General features: G+C 34.8%; 1 protein-coding gene across 1 annotated transcript; it reads left to right on the top strand.

Annotated features, from left to right (window-relative positions):
- On the top strand, positions 1-20,364 carry LOC121431970 (calcium/calmodulin-dependent protein kinase type II-like). Its single transcript, XM_041629767.1, has 3 exons — positions 1-214; positions 389-486; positions 17,396-20,364. Exons 1-3 carry the CDS (start codon positions 147-149, stop codon positions 17,464-17,466), a joined length of 237 nt encoding a protein of 78 aa, XP_041485701.1. The 5' UTR covers positions 1-146; the 3' UTR covers positions 17,467-20,364.
- The last annotated feature ends 294 nt before the right edge of the window (positions 20,365-20,658 follow it).

Genomic DNA, 20,658 nt, shown 5'->3' with positions numbered 1-20,658 from the left:
ATAGGTATATCCCCTGTCCTACCGCCTTACCGAATCTCCGGTACGAAACTGTTCACTGTGACATGCATGTATACACACAATCAGCCCCGCCTACCCGGGTCGCTTGTATACGTCAATCATTTGCTTTGCGTTGAACTCGTATCAACATGGCGGCTCGGGGATGCTCTTCAACGCGGTTTAGTGACGAATATGAATTGAAAGATGAACTTGGAAAGTGAGTATTTGGTCGGAAATACCATTCTATATATTCTCATCTTACCAGTGGAGTAATTTCGGTGGATAATTCCAGCCGTTTGTCGTCAAACGACGAGATTATTTTTGATGTGTTTGCCCTGCACCATTCATATGTTTCATGTCTCTTATTTTTGTGTGTGTGTATTATTTACAGGGGAGCTTTCAGCGTTGTACGAAGGTGTGTGAAGAAAAATAGCGATTACTTGGAATACGCTGCAAAAATCATCAACACAAAAAAGCTATCCACGAGAGGTAAATATTTATCCCTTCCATGTTTCTATTCTTGATATGAAATATCCCATTAAAATCCAAAGTGTATAGTTTAATTCTGAGGAATTGGATATTTGAATTATGAATATGAAAGATCAAAGTGGAGATGCATGCATTATCCATTTCCTCCACTTGACTATGTCTATGGGACAGTGAGATGAGAAATTAATAATATAATGTTGTAGCATTTAAAGTAATGAAAGTTGAATGGAATCTATTAGTGCACACATCACATGTCGATATCAAGCCCTAACTAGGCTTAACATGTCCGGACACATTCATTGCCACAAATAATGCACAGTACATGTAAGGCAAGAAAACTCGGAAAACATATACACATTTTTTCTGAGATATAAATATAACCTGGTGTAACTGAGTACGACTGTACTCTGTAAAGAGGATTGTATGCAATGGAAGAAGAATTAAATGTTTATCCTAGATTGATCTTGGTCATGCATGTTCACATCATACATTGTAACTTTACAAACAAAACAAAAAAGGGGGGGGGGGGGACATGATCATGATAGTGGGGGTTCATGGTATAATTTTGTTTTACCCTTGGTGTACTGTGTACAGTATGTAATTACGATCAAACTGCTCAAATATATTTTGGGTTGATTAGTTACTGGGATTCGGTTGCCACTGTTACAGTATGCCATGGTGAAGTGCTTTGTACTTCCACCACCATCACCAAAATCATTATCTTTATCATCAGCATAATCATCATCAACACCACCACTACACCAACCACCACCATCGTCATCAACATCACCACCATCACCATTGTCATCATCACCACCACCATTAACACCATCAACATCATCACTATTACCACCACCACCTTCATCATCATTATCGTTGTCATCATCTTCTTCATCATCATCTCACCATCCTCCTCCTCTAATAATCTTATCTCTACCATCATCACCATTTTCATCACCATCAGCATCACCACCATCACCACCACCACCTTCATCATCATTGTCATCATCTTCTTCATCATCATCTCACCATCCTCATCCTCCTCTAATAATCTTATCACCACCACCATTGTCATCATCATCACCATCAACACCACCACCATCACCACCACCATCATCATCATAATTATCATCATCATCATCATCATCACCACCACCATCATCATCACCATCATCACCACCACCACCATCAGTTTTACTATTTGGGGCATCATTGTGATTAACACCACTATCAGAACCCAAATTAAGATTGATCTCAACTTGTGTTTATTTCTAAGGGATGGGAATTAAGATTAATATCAATATGAGTTTGAATAGAATCTATTGCAACTCTTTTTTTAAGACAGTGTACTAATGTTTGGCAATCTAGTGAACCCTATCTATAATAGGCTATCTTTTTGTAGTAGCCAGATCTAAATGATTATAAATACATGTAACACCCATTATTAACAAGTCAATTTGGGTAGTGTACACTGTACAGGGATGCAAATGTCACCTTGTGAAATTTATTGTTATCTACATGTACAAGTATCTGAATTTAAATTGATGAGAGCACAAGCTATCAGCCATTTATCCTTTGACATGTATAACAGGTGAATGAGGTCATTCATATTCTTGCACCTCAAATAGCCTTATGCATTAATTGGTAATTCATTGTGAAATTTGTCTATTGTTGTTTGGTTAGCAGCTCGTAAATTGATTGATCACCAGGTCAACTATTAATAAATTATTTGCAATCTAAATAGGATTTTGTTGGTCTTTCACAGTTTCACTGACCAGACCCATATTGTTATGATTTTCCTGCATCCATGAGTGCATTTAAAGGTCAAGTCCACCTCAGAAAAATGTTGATTTGAATCAATAGACAAAAATCAGACAAGCACAATGCTGAAAATTTCATCAAAATCGGATGTAAATAAGAAAGTTATGACATTTCAAAGTTTCGCTTATTTTTAACAAAATAGTTACATGAACGAGCCAGTTACATCCAAATGAGAGAGTCGATGATGTCACTCACCATTTCTTTTGTTTTTTATTGTTTGAATTATAAAATATTTCAATTTTAACGAATTTGATAAGGACCTCCTTGCCTGAAGCACAAAATATTAAAATAATGGAATTCATGAGTTCAGGGAGGAATGAAACTTCATTTCACATGACATTGACGAGAAAATCAAAATATTTCTAAAATACGAAAGAAATAGTGAGTGAGTGAAGTCATCAGTTCCTTTATTTGCATACCGACCGAGATGTGCATATAACTATTTTGTGAAATGAAGCGAAAATTTAAAATGTCATAACTTTCTTATTTTACATCCGATTTTGATGAAATTTTCAGTGTTATACTTGTTGAATTTTTCTCTTTTATTTAAATCAAGTTTTTGTTGGGGTGGACTTTTCATTTAAATCAAACTTTATGATATAAGCATTTTGAATCGTGATGTTTGAAGCATGGTTACATGTAGGATATAGTGCAAATATACAAGTACACGAAAATAGACAACAATACATGTAAGTGCACAAACATACAAAGATAATTTTGAAGTATGTCAGGGTAAAAACAAGGTATCATGTTCCTTTACTTGGTAGCCTCCGTTTTGTACCAATTTGCCTTCAAAATAAGGAAGAAATAAACCCTATTGATTAGTGCAGAGTAAAAAATACATGAGGGTGTTCGGCAATTTCGCACTCAGTCCAAGTCACCCCTAAATTTCCAAAAATTTAATTGAAAACAATAGAAAGGAAGTTATGAAATGAATTTCTACATAGAGCACAATAATGAGGAATGTTTTTACAGCTTAACTGCTTGTTCTCCCCCCCAAAAAAAAATAGCCCTTGAAATGAAATTGATAACCCCCAAATTCCGCAATCGCCCCAATGTCAAAAGAAATAGCCCTAAAAAAAGAAGAAAATTTAATTATCTTGTCCTGATGTCCATCTATTCTATCAGGACAGGAAAATAATAATGACATGTTGACTGTAGAATTTTCTAATTCTGTAGGCTTTGTACAATAACCCTGTTCCTGTAGAGAACAGGTCAGGGCCCATAACATGAACCTTAAGTAGCATTTATTTGTAGGGCTGATTTTTATACTTGATTATATTGGGCATCCTTGGCTATACAGAAGGGGGGGTGCAAGTTGCCTTCCAGAAAATTTTGAAACGTGACATGTACATTTGATTTTTGTCTGAAAATTTTCACAAAATTTACCAAAAATTTCCACAAAATCCTTCAATTTAATTTGAAAAAATGCAGAAGTGCTCCAATTGACAAGTTTGGTTGCTTTGCTCCCTTGCATCCGAGTTTCTTCAAAAATTTGTCTGTGTCCGCCCCCCCCCTAGGAAAACATGTAGTCATATGCAACCAACTTAAAACCAAACTTTCTGGTCTATCCCTTGGTGTGTTGCTGGGCCCCAAGATGGGACTTCCCATTTTTATATATGATGTCATAAAGCAAACAGAAGTTGAAAAAGCTTTACTCAAACAAATATCACAAGTTTTTCATCTACCGGGTATTTACTTACTGGATCATATTTACAGTACTGTGAAAATGAATAGATTATAGATATCATATTTGCTGTCTTTCAGTGTGTTCTCAAATGTTTTAACATTTTTTGTGTTTGCATCTGTATTGCTATTGCAGTGTATAGAAGTTAACAGAAATTTTGAGTGATTTTGGACTTAGGAAATTAGTGAAAATCTAATAGAATTGCTTATCATATTTTATTTTTTTTTATATTGGGGTTACATTTTTGTGGCTTTCGTGGTTATACATGAAGGTAATGATGCTGTAAAGAGTACAAAGACTACAATTTTTTGTTAGTTGTGGAGGTGCGATAGCTCAGTTGGTAGAGCGGGGGTTTTAGATTCCGGTGACCCAGGTTTGATTCCCACTCGGTGTGCTAGTGCCCTTTGGTAAGCCATTAATCCTCATTACAAAGTCCCTCGAAGAGGACTAAGTCGTTGGTCCTCTGGTTGCTAGCTTACAAGCATTCATTCTTAGCCGTCAGGTAAAAAACCATCACTCACCATTCAGTATTTGATTTGATTGTGGATTACTAATATAAAGGTTGCATAAGTCTCAAGCAATGGTGTTTGTAAAGTGCAAAATTGATTGGAAATTGCTGAAAAAAAATTCTGAACAGGGATTTGATTTTGCTTTGTTTATACATTTCATATTAATCAAGAAGCAAGAGTTGTGTTTGATACCACACATTGCTACCATGTCAGGCAAGCTTGAAAATTTCTTGATTCACAGTGTTGTTCTGTACACACTCATTATCATTATTATTATTAGTAGTAGTAGTAGTAGTATTATCCTTGTTTCATCATCAGTCTACATAATACATTAATCATTTAGGGTATGTTCAATGTCCTCCATTCCCTGTTGTAAAAGTAAACGTCTTTAAAATCATGATTATGATAAAATTTAACTTAAAAAAAATGCGTTAACGTGATCAGCTCAAATTTTACGACCTTGAGCACAATTGAGTTTTGAAATGTCTTTGAATTTGCTCCCGCAGTAGAAACTAAACAGGAGCCAAAACTGACCTTTTTTGTGATGGCTTAAACTGAGCACTAAAGCTGCGCTAACAAATGCGGGACATTTAAAGACGATCACCATATAAACAGCTTTCTATTCTTGACACTGAACAGTGCACCGCTGATTGTGTTTGTGTTCTGTGTTTTGTATTTTGAGTTTTCAATCATGATTCATATTGCTGTTAAATTTTACAATTGACATTGAACACACCTTTAGTGTAATAGGCTCAAATTATCATATCCCATCCTGAAAAACAATGTATAAAGCATGTGAATAAGATAAACACTGAAGAAAAGAAAAAAACATGGCTGAAATTGGTGTACCATGTAGAAAGTGAATACTGTACCATGTAAACGTGTGAGTAAAGTCCTGTTTGCCTATTTCTAATTTGCACGGTCGACTAGTCATGCATCATAACCATATCATTTATTCATCAGTGCTGTGAGTTATACATGTATGGAGTGCAGACTCCCAGTCCATTGCCACGGAATTTATGTTGCTGAATTGGAGGATACATGGCGGGGGAGAAAGAGAGAGAGGATGAAATGGAGATAGAGAAAAAGAAGTGGAGAAATGGGGTGAGGAGATAGAAAGAGAGAGAGTATAAGACAAAGGGGGTGTTGCAAGAAAATATTTGCAATCAATAGCAAATATTATGTTGCAATTTTACAATTGATTGATCACTTTTAACTATAGCAAATCAGATTACACTCCTTGTTTCATGGAGCAGATTAGCTATCAATCACAAATTTGCATATAGATATATATATATATATATATATATGCTTGATTTCTGGAACGAAAATTGACTTGCAATTAATGGCAAGTTTCTTGCAATGCCCCAAAAGAAAGAGAAAGAGAAAGAGAGAGAGAAAAAGAAAGATAGGGAATGTTAATAAGTAATACATATATGTAGAAGAGAGAGAAAGAGAAAGAGAAAGATAGATAAGATAAAGAAAGAGACAAATGAGAGAGAGAGAGAGAATGGGATAGAGAAAGAGTACTTATACAAACCTGCTCATATATGATTCTGCATGCCTCTTTCGAAATCTAATTTCTGCCATTTAAATGCATTATACTAATATGCCACTTCAAATATTGATTTTAAGTAATGTTCATGGACATGTGTACTTTTCATTCATACCATTTCCTATTTTTAGATATGACTTGCATTAAACAGAGTGGTGAGGCTAAACTTTGCTGGAAAAAATATATGTTTAGAATTGAGAATGCTTTTTTTTTTGTTGGGGGGGGGGGGGATTGGGTCAACCTGTTGATAGATAAGACCTACATGTACTTATCTTATCATAGAATCTTTGCAAGATGAGGAATAACGATAGAAAGAGAGAGAGAGAGAAAGATGTAGAGACTACATGTTATGAATACATGTAGGCTTGCCTCCCTATTGAATTTGTGTAGTGATTGCAAATTATGTATATTGATCAGGTGATATTAGACTGTGTGCTTTGTGGCATCTACCACTGTACGCGTCACAAAGCAATGATAATACCCACAGCCTCGGCAGCCCAAGAGGTTAATTATTGAACCTGTTAATTGGGTGTCCTTCCAAAATATGCCATTAAAATCTCATAATAATTACAGTTCGCACAAAATGAACATGTGGTTCGGTAATTTTCTTTTTTTTTACAGCCTGTACATACCTGTGATCAGGTGTTTTAACTCATTAACTCACATACAAGGTGTATAATGCACATATTGTACAAATATTAAAGGGGAGTTCACCCTGATGAAAAGTATGTTTAAAAATCGTACAAAAAATAGTAATGAATAATGGTGAAGTTTTGAGGCAAATCCATTGAAGATTACATGTAGGAAGGTTATTAGAATTTCAGGTTTTTGATTTGTGACGTCATAAAGGAGCAGCTACCTCGTATGTTATGTAATAAAAAAATATTCAATTTTTAATGGTTCGTGATGACTCATTTTTTATTCATTTTTTAGGATCAGATGTGAACTCATTTGTGTATTGATATACATGTACTGAAGGTACAATAAAAACCATTTTCAATTTTCTGAGCAAATGTCATTTCATTGATTTTTTACCATACAATATTTAGGAAAGGGGCTCGCATATGACGTCACAAATAATCAATAATTAAAATTCTTACAATTTTTAATTTGATAGATTTTCCTCAAATCTTTGCCAATATTTTTTATTTTTCCCACTATTTTTTTACAATAAACTTTTTGTCAGCTTGAACTTCCCCTTTAAGTGTTCAGTATTTTTATTTTTTCCTCATTGTTTCAATCACTACTCCACCCCCCAAAAAAATCAAAGAGAATATTCAATACATGTATATGAAAATTGCAAAGGCTTTGAATCAATCTTAACATTACTTTTCTTTAATGTTGCATGCCTGTGCATGACTCTATGATATGTGATTCACTTTAAGACACCGTTCTCACTACTGTCTTAAAACTAGTTTAGTGGAAACTAGTTAAACGTGTAATGAGAACGGTCGAAGCGGTGTTAAAAGCAATCTTCCAAACTGGTTGAATAAACCACCTTGCGATGTAGTTTTCTTAGCGTAAGTGAGGACACAACCCTTCTACACAAATTTTGAGCATGCTACTCCACACACTTTGTGTAGAATGCCTTTACTGCGATTTCAAATTTCACGCGAACATGTCACCCCCACTGAGAGTGTTCTCATAGCAACAAGACCACCTTACATGCAGTGCGATTGAAAACCACTTTCGGCCGATCAAATGGGAACACTAGCAAAGCGCTCTTCCAAACTGTTTTCCTGAACCGGTTTCCAGTAAACTAGTTTTAAAAAGCGTAATGAGAATGGGGTCTAACTTCATCCTTCTTTGACAGATTTTTGCCAAATATTAACTAATATGTTTATTTAAATAATAGCTGCTTTTAATAAAATTAACTTCAAGTCAGGATAAACTTCCCCTTTAACTTGCAAGGATCTCCAAAAAAGCATTGACTTTATAAACAAAACTTGATCATTGCCAATTCAGTTTAAAAATTCTCCATTTAGGCCTACGTGAGGTTTCAGTAGTAATTGTAATAAACAATTATGAATTTACTTTTGTATAATTGCATGTTAACTCATAAGAACCATAAAAATCACTTTCAATAGTTTGATTAGTTTCCCAAAGAAACAATCAAAACCGATTTTAATTCCCTTATTTCTGTAAAGTGAATAATTGAGGCAATCCAGGGACTGAATGAATTAAAATTGACACTCTATACACAGTCATGTAGATTGTCTTTTGATCTTACACATACTGTAACAAAGGTTTGAAAGTAGATATGCTAGTTTTAAAAGTATAATGAAAACAGTTTCAAAGTTTTTTTTTTAGTCAGATGTCAGTCAGGAAGCTATAATTATTAAACGGTGTTTCCAGGTTTCACATTTATTTTGGTGAAGCACTCCTTAGCATGTGGTCTTGAACATTCCATGCAGAGATGTTGTGGCTCAATGGTTAAGTCTCTGAATTTTTTAACCACAAGGTCTGGGGTTCAAATCCCACCACAGCACTCATGCCCTTTGGCAAGGCGTTTATCGTCATGTGCCATTCTCCACCCAGGTGTTATAAATGGGTACCCAGGCCAGTATGAAATTATTCCTTGCATGCTCGCGCGTTGATTACATGTAGGGTAGCCATGCTAAAGCCCGGGTAGAAGCATTTGTATTTAACGCTATACAATGTTGCATTATGGAACGGTTGCCGTCATTTTCCCACTTTGTTATTATTATTCTCGATTTCCGCTTGAAGAATATAAAAATAGGATCAACTCATTTAATGTGGATGTACAAGTAAATATTGCTGTGACTTATTTGTTTAAAGGTATAGAAAATTGAATGAGATAATTTGGGATTTTGTAATATATTTAGCCAAAAAGTGATATTGATTTATAAATATGGACCGTCGCATCATCAGCTCACTGTTTAACAATGATGACATGCATAGAACTGTTTTGCCATTCTATAACTCAGAAAATAAAAGTTTGGTGTGTTCTAATAAAATTTTGATGTGACTATTAATGTTTAGCTTGTCAACATGTGCAACGGTGATAGATCTTCTGGATGATGATAGTCACATTTCCTTGAGATTAGAAAATTGCATGTCAATTATATCAAAATATATTAAGTACTTGATTATGAAATGAAAGTATGATAATTTGCATGTAGCTTATATGCAAAGACACTCTTTTTCTTTTTTGTTTAATTCAAAACATTTTCTGGGATTACAGAGCAGGAAAAAGGTAGGATATTAAACAAATATATACATGTATATAAAATTAAGAAAGGCATTGTCTGCCATATGATTTAAGTTTGATATTATGCATGATATTTTTCTAAAAGTTTTATTTGATTTCGATTAATTGAATTTGTTAAAATCGTACACGTAAATATATCTATAAACTAATGATTAATAGGATTTTGATGTATTCTTAGCACAGAAATAATTCAAACATGAATAATGGAAGAAATTGAAATGATTAACATGCAGTTTTACTTTACGATAAAACATTTTATAGTTTAATGCATTGATAATATGAAATAATGATAATAATTTTTTCACTGTCACAAAAGACATATATAGTTATAATGATAGTTATCAATTAAGGATAATGCTTTTTATGACAGTTTTCGATAATAGTGTCTATGCTACGAATTGCAGAGATTATTATATGAAGTGGAGGAAGGAAATCAAAGTGGAATGGAAAAGGAAATAAATTATTTATGTAAAATCACATAAAATCAATCAAAGACATGCCTTAGAATTTATTTCATGAGTGTGTAATTGAAAGCAATCCACGTTAAGAGGAATTGTAGCTTTATTTTTTTCATTAATGAAAACCTCCAAACCAACAGGAATGAAATGCTTATAGGTTACAAATTTTACTATATATTTATGTACCAAAACTTATTTCTCTTCAAATTAGAAAATTACGCCAATTACCGATTACTTCAACAATGAGTACAATACATGTACTATGTATTCATGCAAAATAAGCTTGATTTATTAAGATATTACATGTAATTTGTATGTGTACACTATATCATGTGCAGTGGTAGGCTTAGATTGCTTGACTTTCAGACCGTAAAAAGAAAATTATAATAATATTCTACTATATTTATGACATCATTTACTGCATGGTTTTCTTTGTGCTGTAGCAGTTTTGAATAATATTGCTGTGTCATTTGCTAAAATGCAGTAACCTTTATAGTAAGAAGCGTGAATTTACTGTGGTTATATCTGAACATTTAACCAGGATGTGAAGATCGCTAATGGAGGTACCAGATATTCTATTCATATAATTGTTTTGATTTTGATGGGAAGATGAATTCACACCAGCTGATCAGGAGAAATTACCCAGAATTTTTTTCTTAATGAGAAATTGCTCAAGTATATGAATCCATTCTGCCCATTTATTCCTGCCCAATCTGGGACCCGAATTATGAAGACGTTCAACTGTGATGACTTTGTGCCATGATGGCAACTACCATGTAAACCTTGAATGACTGCTGATCCCTGTGGTATATAGTGACTATAACATTGGCAAAGTTACCTTAGTTGTAATCTCCAGCTTTGAAAATAGACGGGAGCGACGAGCGATTCCGCTCTTGTGTGCGTTTGAATCGCTCTTGTAACTGCCTAAATCTGCAACTGCCCGAAGTATGCGACTCCCAACATGAAAATCGCTCTCCTCCGCTCCCATCCACGCCTGTATAGTAGCCAGACATCCAGGCCAGCGCAGCTGCATTTTTTCTTCCATGCATTTTTGCTTTCTGACGTGCAACTGAGTGGATTTTAAAGAATCACGGGCGCGGCACTTCAGAAAATGCATATCCAGTTCACTGAAACTGCGATATCCCCGGGTACTATTTATCAAAATGCTCCGTGGCACCTACAGGTCTTGCCGTAACTTTGATAGTGAAAAATTTGCTTTTATATTGTTTTTGTAGATACCATCCTAAATTTGGTAAAAAATAAAGTTCATGAGCTCAGAACAAAATCACAGATTTTAAAAATTTAGCGTATTTGTGGGCGACCCCACTTCTTAAATCTGAACGAAGGCACTGGGTGCTCAGGAAATATGGCGCGGATCCCGCAATTTGAAGGGTGAAATTAGGATTTTCAGCCCTGATTTTGGCCGTCAGTGCCTGAATATATACCTGTACATGTAATGGCGCTAATGCAGTTTCATACCCGCCTGTGTTGCAGTGATGACTGACTGTGAGCGGTGCTGGTAGCTGCGCTGGGGTAGGTGTAGCTTATTAAATAAGTTGACATGTTGATGTTAGCTGTCACTGTCAAGCTTGGAAGCATTCAATATTTCATAAAATAATTTTCAAGAGAATTTTTGTCAAAAAGGAAATTTAAAATCAAAAGGATTTCTCTCAGTACAATTGTGTTCAAATTTGATTAACTTCATCCTATTCAATTTGATTGGAAAAGATGGATGCAAACAATGAATTGTTAATTAAAGGAAAAGCAATAAATTAGATAAATGTAGTCATTTAACAAGTAATAACAATGAAGAAAAAATAAATGTCAATTCAATAAACAATGTTAAACATTAAATGAGTTTGTAAACAAGAAAGACAAACTGATGCTAAACCATGCCATGAAACATGAAAAAAAGAATGGCTCTCAAAAACAGAAAATGGCTGTGGTAAAATAAAAATGGCTCTCAAATTTTTTATCAAAATAGCTCTTTAAAAATAAAATGTAATTTCAACACTGGTAATCTCTTAGTGAAATGTGTCCCAGCTAAAGTTTGGGCGTGTTCATGCTTCCACTTTTCAGGCCAGAATCAGCGTTTTCATACGTGATTAGTCCAAACATGGTTGCATCCATGCTTTCATTTAAACGGATGTTTCAGAACGCCGATCGTAAACTTACAAATAGATACATGAATGTTTCAAAACTGTGATTTGAAACAAAATTCGGACAAATAATGAGAAAGTTATGAGCATTTGAATATTGCAATCATTAATGCCATGGAGATCCTCCCATTGGCAATGCGACAAGGATATGTGATGTCACATGTGAACAACTTTCCCTTTTAAGGACTATAAAATACCCTCAAAATGTCTCTTTTTGCTTTTTTCTTATGGTGATACAAACTCTTTATCCCTGATGTGTTCTTTTAAAAAACTGTATTACATGCTCTCCTGTGGAAAGAACACATGATCTACTGATAGATGTGATAAAAGAGGCAATTTAAGTGAAATATATACTAATGTAATGGGGAGAGCTGTTCACAAGTGACATCACACATCTTTGTTTCATTGCCAATGTGATGATCTCCATAGCATTAGTGATTGCAATATTCAAATGCTCATAACTTTCTCATTATTTGTCTGAATTTTCTCAAACTTTCTTTGTTCTTATTCTTTGATTTTTCTGTTTTGACACAAGCCTACTTGTTCCAAAGTTTTCATTCCCCTTTATTAAGGAAATGCATTGTGAAAAGCATAATGGAGTATCAATTTTAACTCACTCAGTCCCTATATTGCCTCAATTATTCAGTTTACGGAAATAAGAGAATTAAAATCGGTTATGAATGTTTCTTTTGGAAACTAATCAAACTATTGAAAGTGATTTTTATGGTTTTATTAGCATACAAATTATGCAAAAGTAAATTCATAATTGTTTTTTACAATTACTATACTGAAACCTCATGTAGGCCTACATGGAGAATTTGTAAACATGATTGGCAGTGATCTAGTTTTGGTTATAAAATCAATGTTTGTTCTAAAGATCTTTAAATTTAAAGGGGAAGTTTATCCCGACTTGAAGTTAGTTTTAATAAAAAGCAGCTATTATTTAAATAAACATATTAGTTAGTGAATATTTGGCAAAAATCTGTCAAAGAAAGATTAAGTTAGACCCCGTTCTCATTATGCTTTCTAAAACTAGTTTACTGGGAACCGGTTTAGGAAACCATTTTGGAAGATCGCTTTGCTAGCAATCCCATTTGATCACCCGTAAGTGGTTTTCAAAATTACTTCATGTAAAGCGATCTTGTTGCTATGGCAACGCTATCAGTAGAGTGACGCATTTCTCGCAAAATTTGAAACTGCAACGTAGGCATTCTACACACAGTGTGTGGAGTAGCGCGCTCAAAATGTGCAAAGATCACTTCCTGAAGAACGGTTGTGTTCTCACGCTAAAACCAGTTTACAAGGCAAAGTGATCTTGAAAACTACATCTTGAGGTGGTTATATGAACCGGTTTGGAAGATCGCTTCCAAGATCGCTTCAACCGTTTTCATTACACGTTAGACTAGTTTCCACTAAACTAGTTTTAGAAAGGTAGTGAGAACGGTGTGATTATAGACTTTTGTGACTTCACATTTGAGCAACTTCCCCACATGTCATGTGATATAGAATCCTTAAAAATGCATTTTCCCCCAGAAAGTTAAAATAGTTTTACTCATGCTTACTTATACATGTATCATCAAACACTTGGACTCTAAGAATTTTCTGTTCTGTCATGAGTCACCAAATGTTAAATTGGTTATATGGAGTTAGTATCATGTGACATGGAGTAGCTGCTCACATGTGACAATTTAAATAAAAAATATTAAATAATTCTGAGCTTGCATATTCTTTGATTAACAAACCTTTACCAATATTTATCTTTAATTTTTCTACTTTTAATAAAACCGTATCAGGGTGAACTTCCCTTAAATACTTATACAGAGCCCACAGTTTTTTTTTTTTTTTTGGGGGGGGGGGAGGGTGGAGGGGGGTGGGAAGTAGAAAAAAGGTAAAGTGTCTATAGGGCCCCATTAGACATTGATTTTTTCTGTTTATTGGTGTGAATGACTATTACATGTATGTCCAATCAGTAACACAAAATTGTGTGATCAATTTCTGAGCTTTATAATGTATCAGGGTCAAGGGGAAACAAAAAAAAGAAAGAAAAGAAAAGAAAAATGCCTCCTCCCCTATGAAAATACCTTGTCAATTTCTTTTCTTTTTTATGGGAAAGAAAATAATGACTATTAAGGATTATGAGACATAAACATTCAAAAACAGAAAATTTAAGGTATTATATATTTTTTGCACATAGTCATGTATGTGTTTGATGAACTTTAACGATGTATTTTTTCCCCAAGAATATATGCATGTAATTTGAAGACTCCTTTCTAGTCTGTTTAACCCTCTCATGACTGTAGGCATGTAGATGTGCAATAAGTCAATGGAGTTTACAAGACCTAGTACTCAGAGGGTTAAAAAGAGTACTTGTCAAGTTAAGGATACTATCTCATATTTAAATCTTTTCATCCTCTTTTGGTATCAGAAAAGGGAAATGATTCACAGAAGATCTAGCCAGGTATCATATTATCCCTGTTCACATGAGCAAAACGGATGCTTTCATACAGTACAATCATTTTGGGGTCTGAAAAGACTTTCTGATTTTTTTAAAATATGGTTTTAGGGAAGATTTGATGCAAAATTTCAATTGTTTTTCATGTAAAGGCTTTCTTTACAAATTCTTTAGGATCATTGCACAATGTCACCTTGATTTACTCCTTCGAGACTTGTTTTAGTAGCCTTTAACAATTTTAATGAAATTCATGATTTTGTTCAAGCTTCTAGTATGGAAACTAATAAAAGCTATTGAAAACAGTTTTCAAGTTTTTATTACTTTCAGTTTCATAATTGCATCGATCAATGAAATCATAAAAACTCTTCAAATCTACGAAAACAGTTTTGTGTTGACTAAAGTTAACCTTGGATTGTGATATAGTGGACAAGGTCAGGCTCACCATTGTGTATGGGTTAATAAAATGACGTGTGTGTTTTGATTCTATAAGTAGTTCTTATGTATTTCATCGTCTAGGTGGTTGCTACCTGTACAGTCTTGGATTAGTGTGATTCATCTATTGAATCCTGTGTAGCTACTACATGTCATATCTGATTAGAGTCACAGTTTAATAAGTCTGTCATATCCACAGAATTTCACGTTTTCAGGTGTGTCTGCTCTGTCACATGGTCAAGTTGACAGTATAGTTGTAGGCACTTTTAGAGTGGTAAACACCATTCTTACTACCGTCCTAAAACTAGTTTACTGGAAACTAGTTTAATGTGTATTGAGAATGGTCGATGCGGTCTTGGAAGCAATCTTCCATACCAGTTTAGAAAACCACCTCGCGATGTATTTTTGAAGATCGCTCTGCCTCGTTAAACTGGTTTTAACGTAAGTGAGGACACAACTGTTCTTAACGTTTCGACAAGTGTGTTCTTGTCGAGTTTGGGTGGTCCTTTTCAGGACCAACACTTGCCCAAGAAAGATACATGGTGTACCGTGAAACTTCCTACACTTGCATCCTCTTCGTCCCCAATGAATTTGTGTTGACCATGTTATATTTTCCTACTTTTTCTGAGCTCATTTAAAAAGTATATGTGCCATTGAAAGTTTATGCATGGCATTTGATTATATGGAGGAATCTTTCAATATGAAAATTAAGTGTAGAGATATTAAAATCTATTTGGGACATCTTGGAAATCATTGTTTTCTTGAGCTTGAAAAAATACAAATTCTGAAAAATGCAAGATTGAATATTCATACATGTACTTCACTTTATCACTTTGTGGGAGGTTATTACTAATAAAACTCTTCAATATATTGCTGAGTTTGCATTTTATAAAATTGTAGGCATGTGCAAGGTTTGGACACTCTTTAAAAGTATCCCTCAATTAAATATTCTTTTATTTCACTCCGACCAGAAGATAGATCGGCTAGCCAGAGGCTGGAAATACTCTGCTCTTTTGACTCCAGCGTAGAAGGCGAACTGTAAATGTCATGTGCATATAATTGCCATTATTTAGCCTGCTCTCTTCTGCGTCGGCTATTCAGCGGAGAAGAATCTTGAAATTGAACCCGCTATTGGGGTGACATCTCTGTTTCAGACTTGCCCTGAATGTCTATATTCCACAAGTTGCCTTTACACCAGGGGAGCGTTTCACAAAACAAAACAGTGATTTTTTTACTTCCTATTTGTTATAAGCTATTGAAATTTTTGCATCTGATTGGCTAAATTCAAAATGAAATGTGTATAAAAAGAAGGTGATAGAGAGGTACATGTAAATGAATATCAAGAGAAATACTGAGTAGTGTTTTCTTCAACTAGGGAGTGTTTCAAGAAGCATCTTATGTCAGATATTTTCACTGACCAATTTGCTCCGAGCCAATCAGATGCAAGGATTTCAGTGGCTTGAAACAACTTTCCTTTGATTGACCGAGAGGCATTGTTACAATGATAACTGTCAGATAAAATGGGAGTTGTCAAATAAAACATCTGACAGGTCTTGTCATGAAATGCTCCCCCCCCTCCCGGGTCAGGAGTGGAATATCTGAGTAATGTTCATACATTTGGTGGCAGCGGTGGGATGTAATTTATACCCTTTTCATAAACCTATCCTCCAATTAGCCGCCTAAGAGTAATGCGGATAATTCAACAAAAATTGTGTTCACAAACTCTGAAAATAAGCCGCATTATTTTTACGAGCGCCCGTCCTGAATAAGGCGGATAATCGTCATGACAACTGGACACGCCCCCTCCGATGCGGTTGTGTTGGAAAAGGGTGACCTTGTGACCACACCATTGCAATTATCCGCATTATTTGGAAATGCGTTCATAAACTCAAAATCTTGTCCCGATGCTGCTATTATGCGGATAATAGCAGCATCAAAATAATGCGGATAACTCTGGTCCTCCAATTTTACGACCTAATTATGCTGCTATTAGCTGCATAATTGGGTTTATGAAAGGGGTATGAGATGTACATAACTATTTCATACTTCCTGCAAGGTCATCAGAGTTTAAAATTGAAATATATGGAGATAATTGCCTATTTTACCTAGCAAATATTTACATTTCCTAATAGAACTAAATTTATATGACTTTAATACACAAATATTAATATCAACAATATTTTTGGTAAATCATTGTTCAAGGTTAATGTGTAGTCTGCATGCACAGACTCATATTTGACACTTTAATCAATAACAGGTCTAAAGTGAAGACTAGATGCCAAAGGCTCTGTCTGTATCAAGTTAGTAGAGCCAGCTACAGTACAGAGTGAATATAGTCTCACTACTTCAGACTCTGTATTTTGCACTATGCGAATTGTGAAAACCAAAGGTCTGTGATATGTGCCTGCAGACTATTTAATGTACTCCTTGGTAAAAGGGTAAAATGTAAAAATGAAGAAATTGATGATTAAGTTGATGAGACTGGCCAAATGCTAATAATTCAAATGGACTAAAAAGAGCAGAACATTTTGCACTACCTTTGTTCTGTCTGGTTCTGTCATTGATTTTTTAAAATTACATTGTGTTATTTTTCTTTACTTGTAGATTTTCAGAAGTTGGAAAGAGAAGCCAGGATATGCCGCAAATTACAACACCCTAACATAGGTAAGGTTTAAATAATTATCTATGTTTGTATGTTTTTGTTTGTTTGTCGTTACGTGTATTATTTGTTTATTTGAATGAAGTATATGGAAAGCTGGAATATTAGTTTATCAGTTCATGGAGAGTGAGAGTGATAATGAATTCATATTCATAATTTCCAGTTCGATGAATATGATGGCACTGCAGAAGGAACACTCTATGTTTAAATGCAGTCTGGAACCCTTGCAAGAATTTATTGATTGTAGCAAAATGGGGATATTGATCGGAAAATTGTATGTTGCATACTTGCATATTTTTTTTATAGAGTGGCATATTATGTCGAATGATGAAGCGATATTTCTCTTGAAAAGTGAAAGGGTAATATTTTGTTTGGGCAGGTGAATTTCTGCAAGAAATGTGACTTACAATTGATTCTGTAGGACTGAGGTATATTGGAATGAGATGATTGCAAATGGTAGACAGGATAAGAAAGAGGAGAGACAAAGGAAGAGGTGGAAGGGGGAGGAGGAGGTCGATGAGGAGGGGAAGGGGGAAGAGGAGGGGTAATGATCAGGTGGAGGGGGGAGAGTGAGAGGGAGAAGAGAGAGAGAGAAGGAATCGATTCTCTTCTTAAAATAATGAGGCTGTCACTTTCTAACATCTCCCTTTGTGTTCTGTTCCCGGAAGATAATTTGGGATTTTCCCGTAAATTACAAAATATTTCCTTCTCTTGCCTACGAATAATATATGAGCCGAAGGAGAATTCTCTTACAAAAAAAATGAAAACGTAAAAAAATTATCTACTTCTCGAGATCAGGTAATTAGATATTTCTGGACATGATGATCAATGAAAATATACTGTATATCTTCATTAAATAATGCAGGATATATTTTTTATTTGAAAAAAAAAACTACATCTTAATTTGATAAAAGTGTATGAAGGCAAACTGAATTGTCATATAGAAGGAGAATATAACTTTGCTTTTATGGTCGTTACGTGTATCTTATAATGAACAATATGTGTTTTAACCACCATATGCAGATATGATTTTCTCAATACTTTCATTTCTCAGTGTTTGTAGTTTTTGTTGATTATGGTTTTGGCCTTCTCTATCTTCTGGGTGAGAGTTTCATGGAACAAAAAGTCACTGACAAGTATGCTGACAGCCTATCAGATATCCCGATTTCAGTTGCTCACAACAACAGTCAGTAGTTTTGTGAAATGTGCCATAGATCTCTACCACTAGTGTATTGGCAATATCTCGATCTTCAGAGGTAAATTGATACATCAGCTTAGGTTTGTTTGTGTACGCAAAATGTAACAAAACAAAACAATGGCCAGATGCCTAAAAGCACGATGACAAATCAATATTACCCTTTAATGGGTGCACAGATATTCTTGTAAATCAGCAAACGGGCTGGATCGAGTTCCCCAATGTTTCATCCCGAAAGGGGAGAGCGTGAAAGGTTATTTGTCGGTAACGGTGCATGTTATACATGCATGGCCGTAACTTGGCATTCAATACCCCGCGTGTGTAATGCATACAATATGCTTCTATACTCATTTGCGTTGGGCACTCTACTCATTGCCAAATTTATTCATTTCAGGGAAAATTGGGTGTGTTGTAGAACATGGTTAAGCAGAGAGAATGTATCCCGAGTGTTGGATGTTTCAAAATGGAACATTGGCGAGGATTTTTTTTTCTCATAGCGATCTGGATGAGATGTTTGATTTTCTTTCTGGTTTGATTTAGAGGTTTGAGTCAATCTTTTGGACATTGAAGTTTCATGGAAAAAATGATGGGTGGAAAGGTGTAAGAATTGGAAATAATTTTCTGAAACTCAGAAATTTAGAAGATGTTTACAAGGGAAACAAATTGCTTGAATTTTCAAAGGAATTAAGGTGTGAAAGCTGCCAGGAATATGAAAATTATGTTATAAACAGTATTGATCTTGAAGGGTAAAGAATGCTGATTTTCAAACATAATCTTAAACTCTGTCATTTTGTGGGGGGAGGAAGGATTGTAGCTTTTCAAATAAATAGTTTCAGTTCATACTGCCTGGTAGCAATTGCAAGTTATTTTTTTTTTAAAGATTGATTGAAAGACATGTATGGTCATGAATATTGTGATCATATACATGTACGTAATTTAATAAATCAAAGTCAAAATTGAATTAAATGTGTATGGATGACTTGCTATCTAGAAAAAAAACTGAAAGAATTTGTTGGCTATTGTAAAACGGCATTGCCAAGAACAATAAAGAACCTTATATTTCAATATGTAAAAGGAAAAGCTGTTCATCAATATAGCACAAATGAGTGAGAACATAATGAAAAGGAAAAATTTATTTTTTATTACCAATCTAACAAGGAAAATAAAATGACTAACATTGAAAGAAAAAACATGAAACAAAATGATGGTCTAAAATGCTTTCCATTGATGTGAGTATGACACCTTTATATTAAAGCATCCACTTGTTTGTTTGTAGTTTTTCTTATCTCAGCCTTTCCGAGTAACAATTCTTTTTCTAAAACCTAAAAATGATAATTTTGCTTGAAAATGGAATATAACAATATATGCAGCAATAATTATAAAAAGCTTTAAATTTTAATTAGTTGTAATTGCCATTATTGTGAGTAGAGGACAGTAAAGCGTGTTGGAACCATCCCTGAATCTTGCGAGAAAACGCAAGAGGCGTCAAGATTACACGGCCACATGACACAGGAGTAATTTCCGTCTTGTTGTTAGGCAGCTGCGAGGCTTCCCAAGGCTTGAAGTTGACGCCCGATTGTCCAATCATCACGTTATGTTAGATTGCAGTCAATGACGCTCTATCATCTACTACATGAAATCATATAGTCTTATTCATGTTCAATCATCAGTTGTATGACAATCATGGGCTGGGGATGGGGTGGGGTGGCAGTGTCCCCCCCCCCCCCCCCCCCCCCGATTGTCCAATCATCTTTTTTTTAGATTGCAGTTAATGACACACTATTATGTTCAACATTAAATTTAATCTTCGTCATGTCGATTCATACAATGTGGTCCAGGGTTGGGGTGAGTTGAGGGGGGGGCAGTTCTCCCCCCCCCCCGTAGGTGACCAATCATAACGTTACTCCCCCTCGTTATTGTCCAATCATCTTTTTATCATAGATTGCAGTTAATGACACACTATTATGTTCAATATTAAATTTAATATTAGTCATGTCGAATCATACAATGTAG

The sequence above is a fragment of the Lytechinus variegatus genome, chromosome 18 (genome assembly GCF_018143015.1).
Source record: "Lytechinus variegatus isolate NC3 chromosome 18, Lvar_3.0, whole genome shotgun sequence".
NCBI classification, from domain to species: Eukaryota; Metazoa; Echinodermata; class Echinoidea; order Temnopleuroida; family Toxopneustidae; genus Lytechinus; species Lytechinus variegatus.
This window is presented reverse-complemented; position numbering and strand designations above follow the sequence as displayed.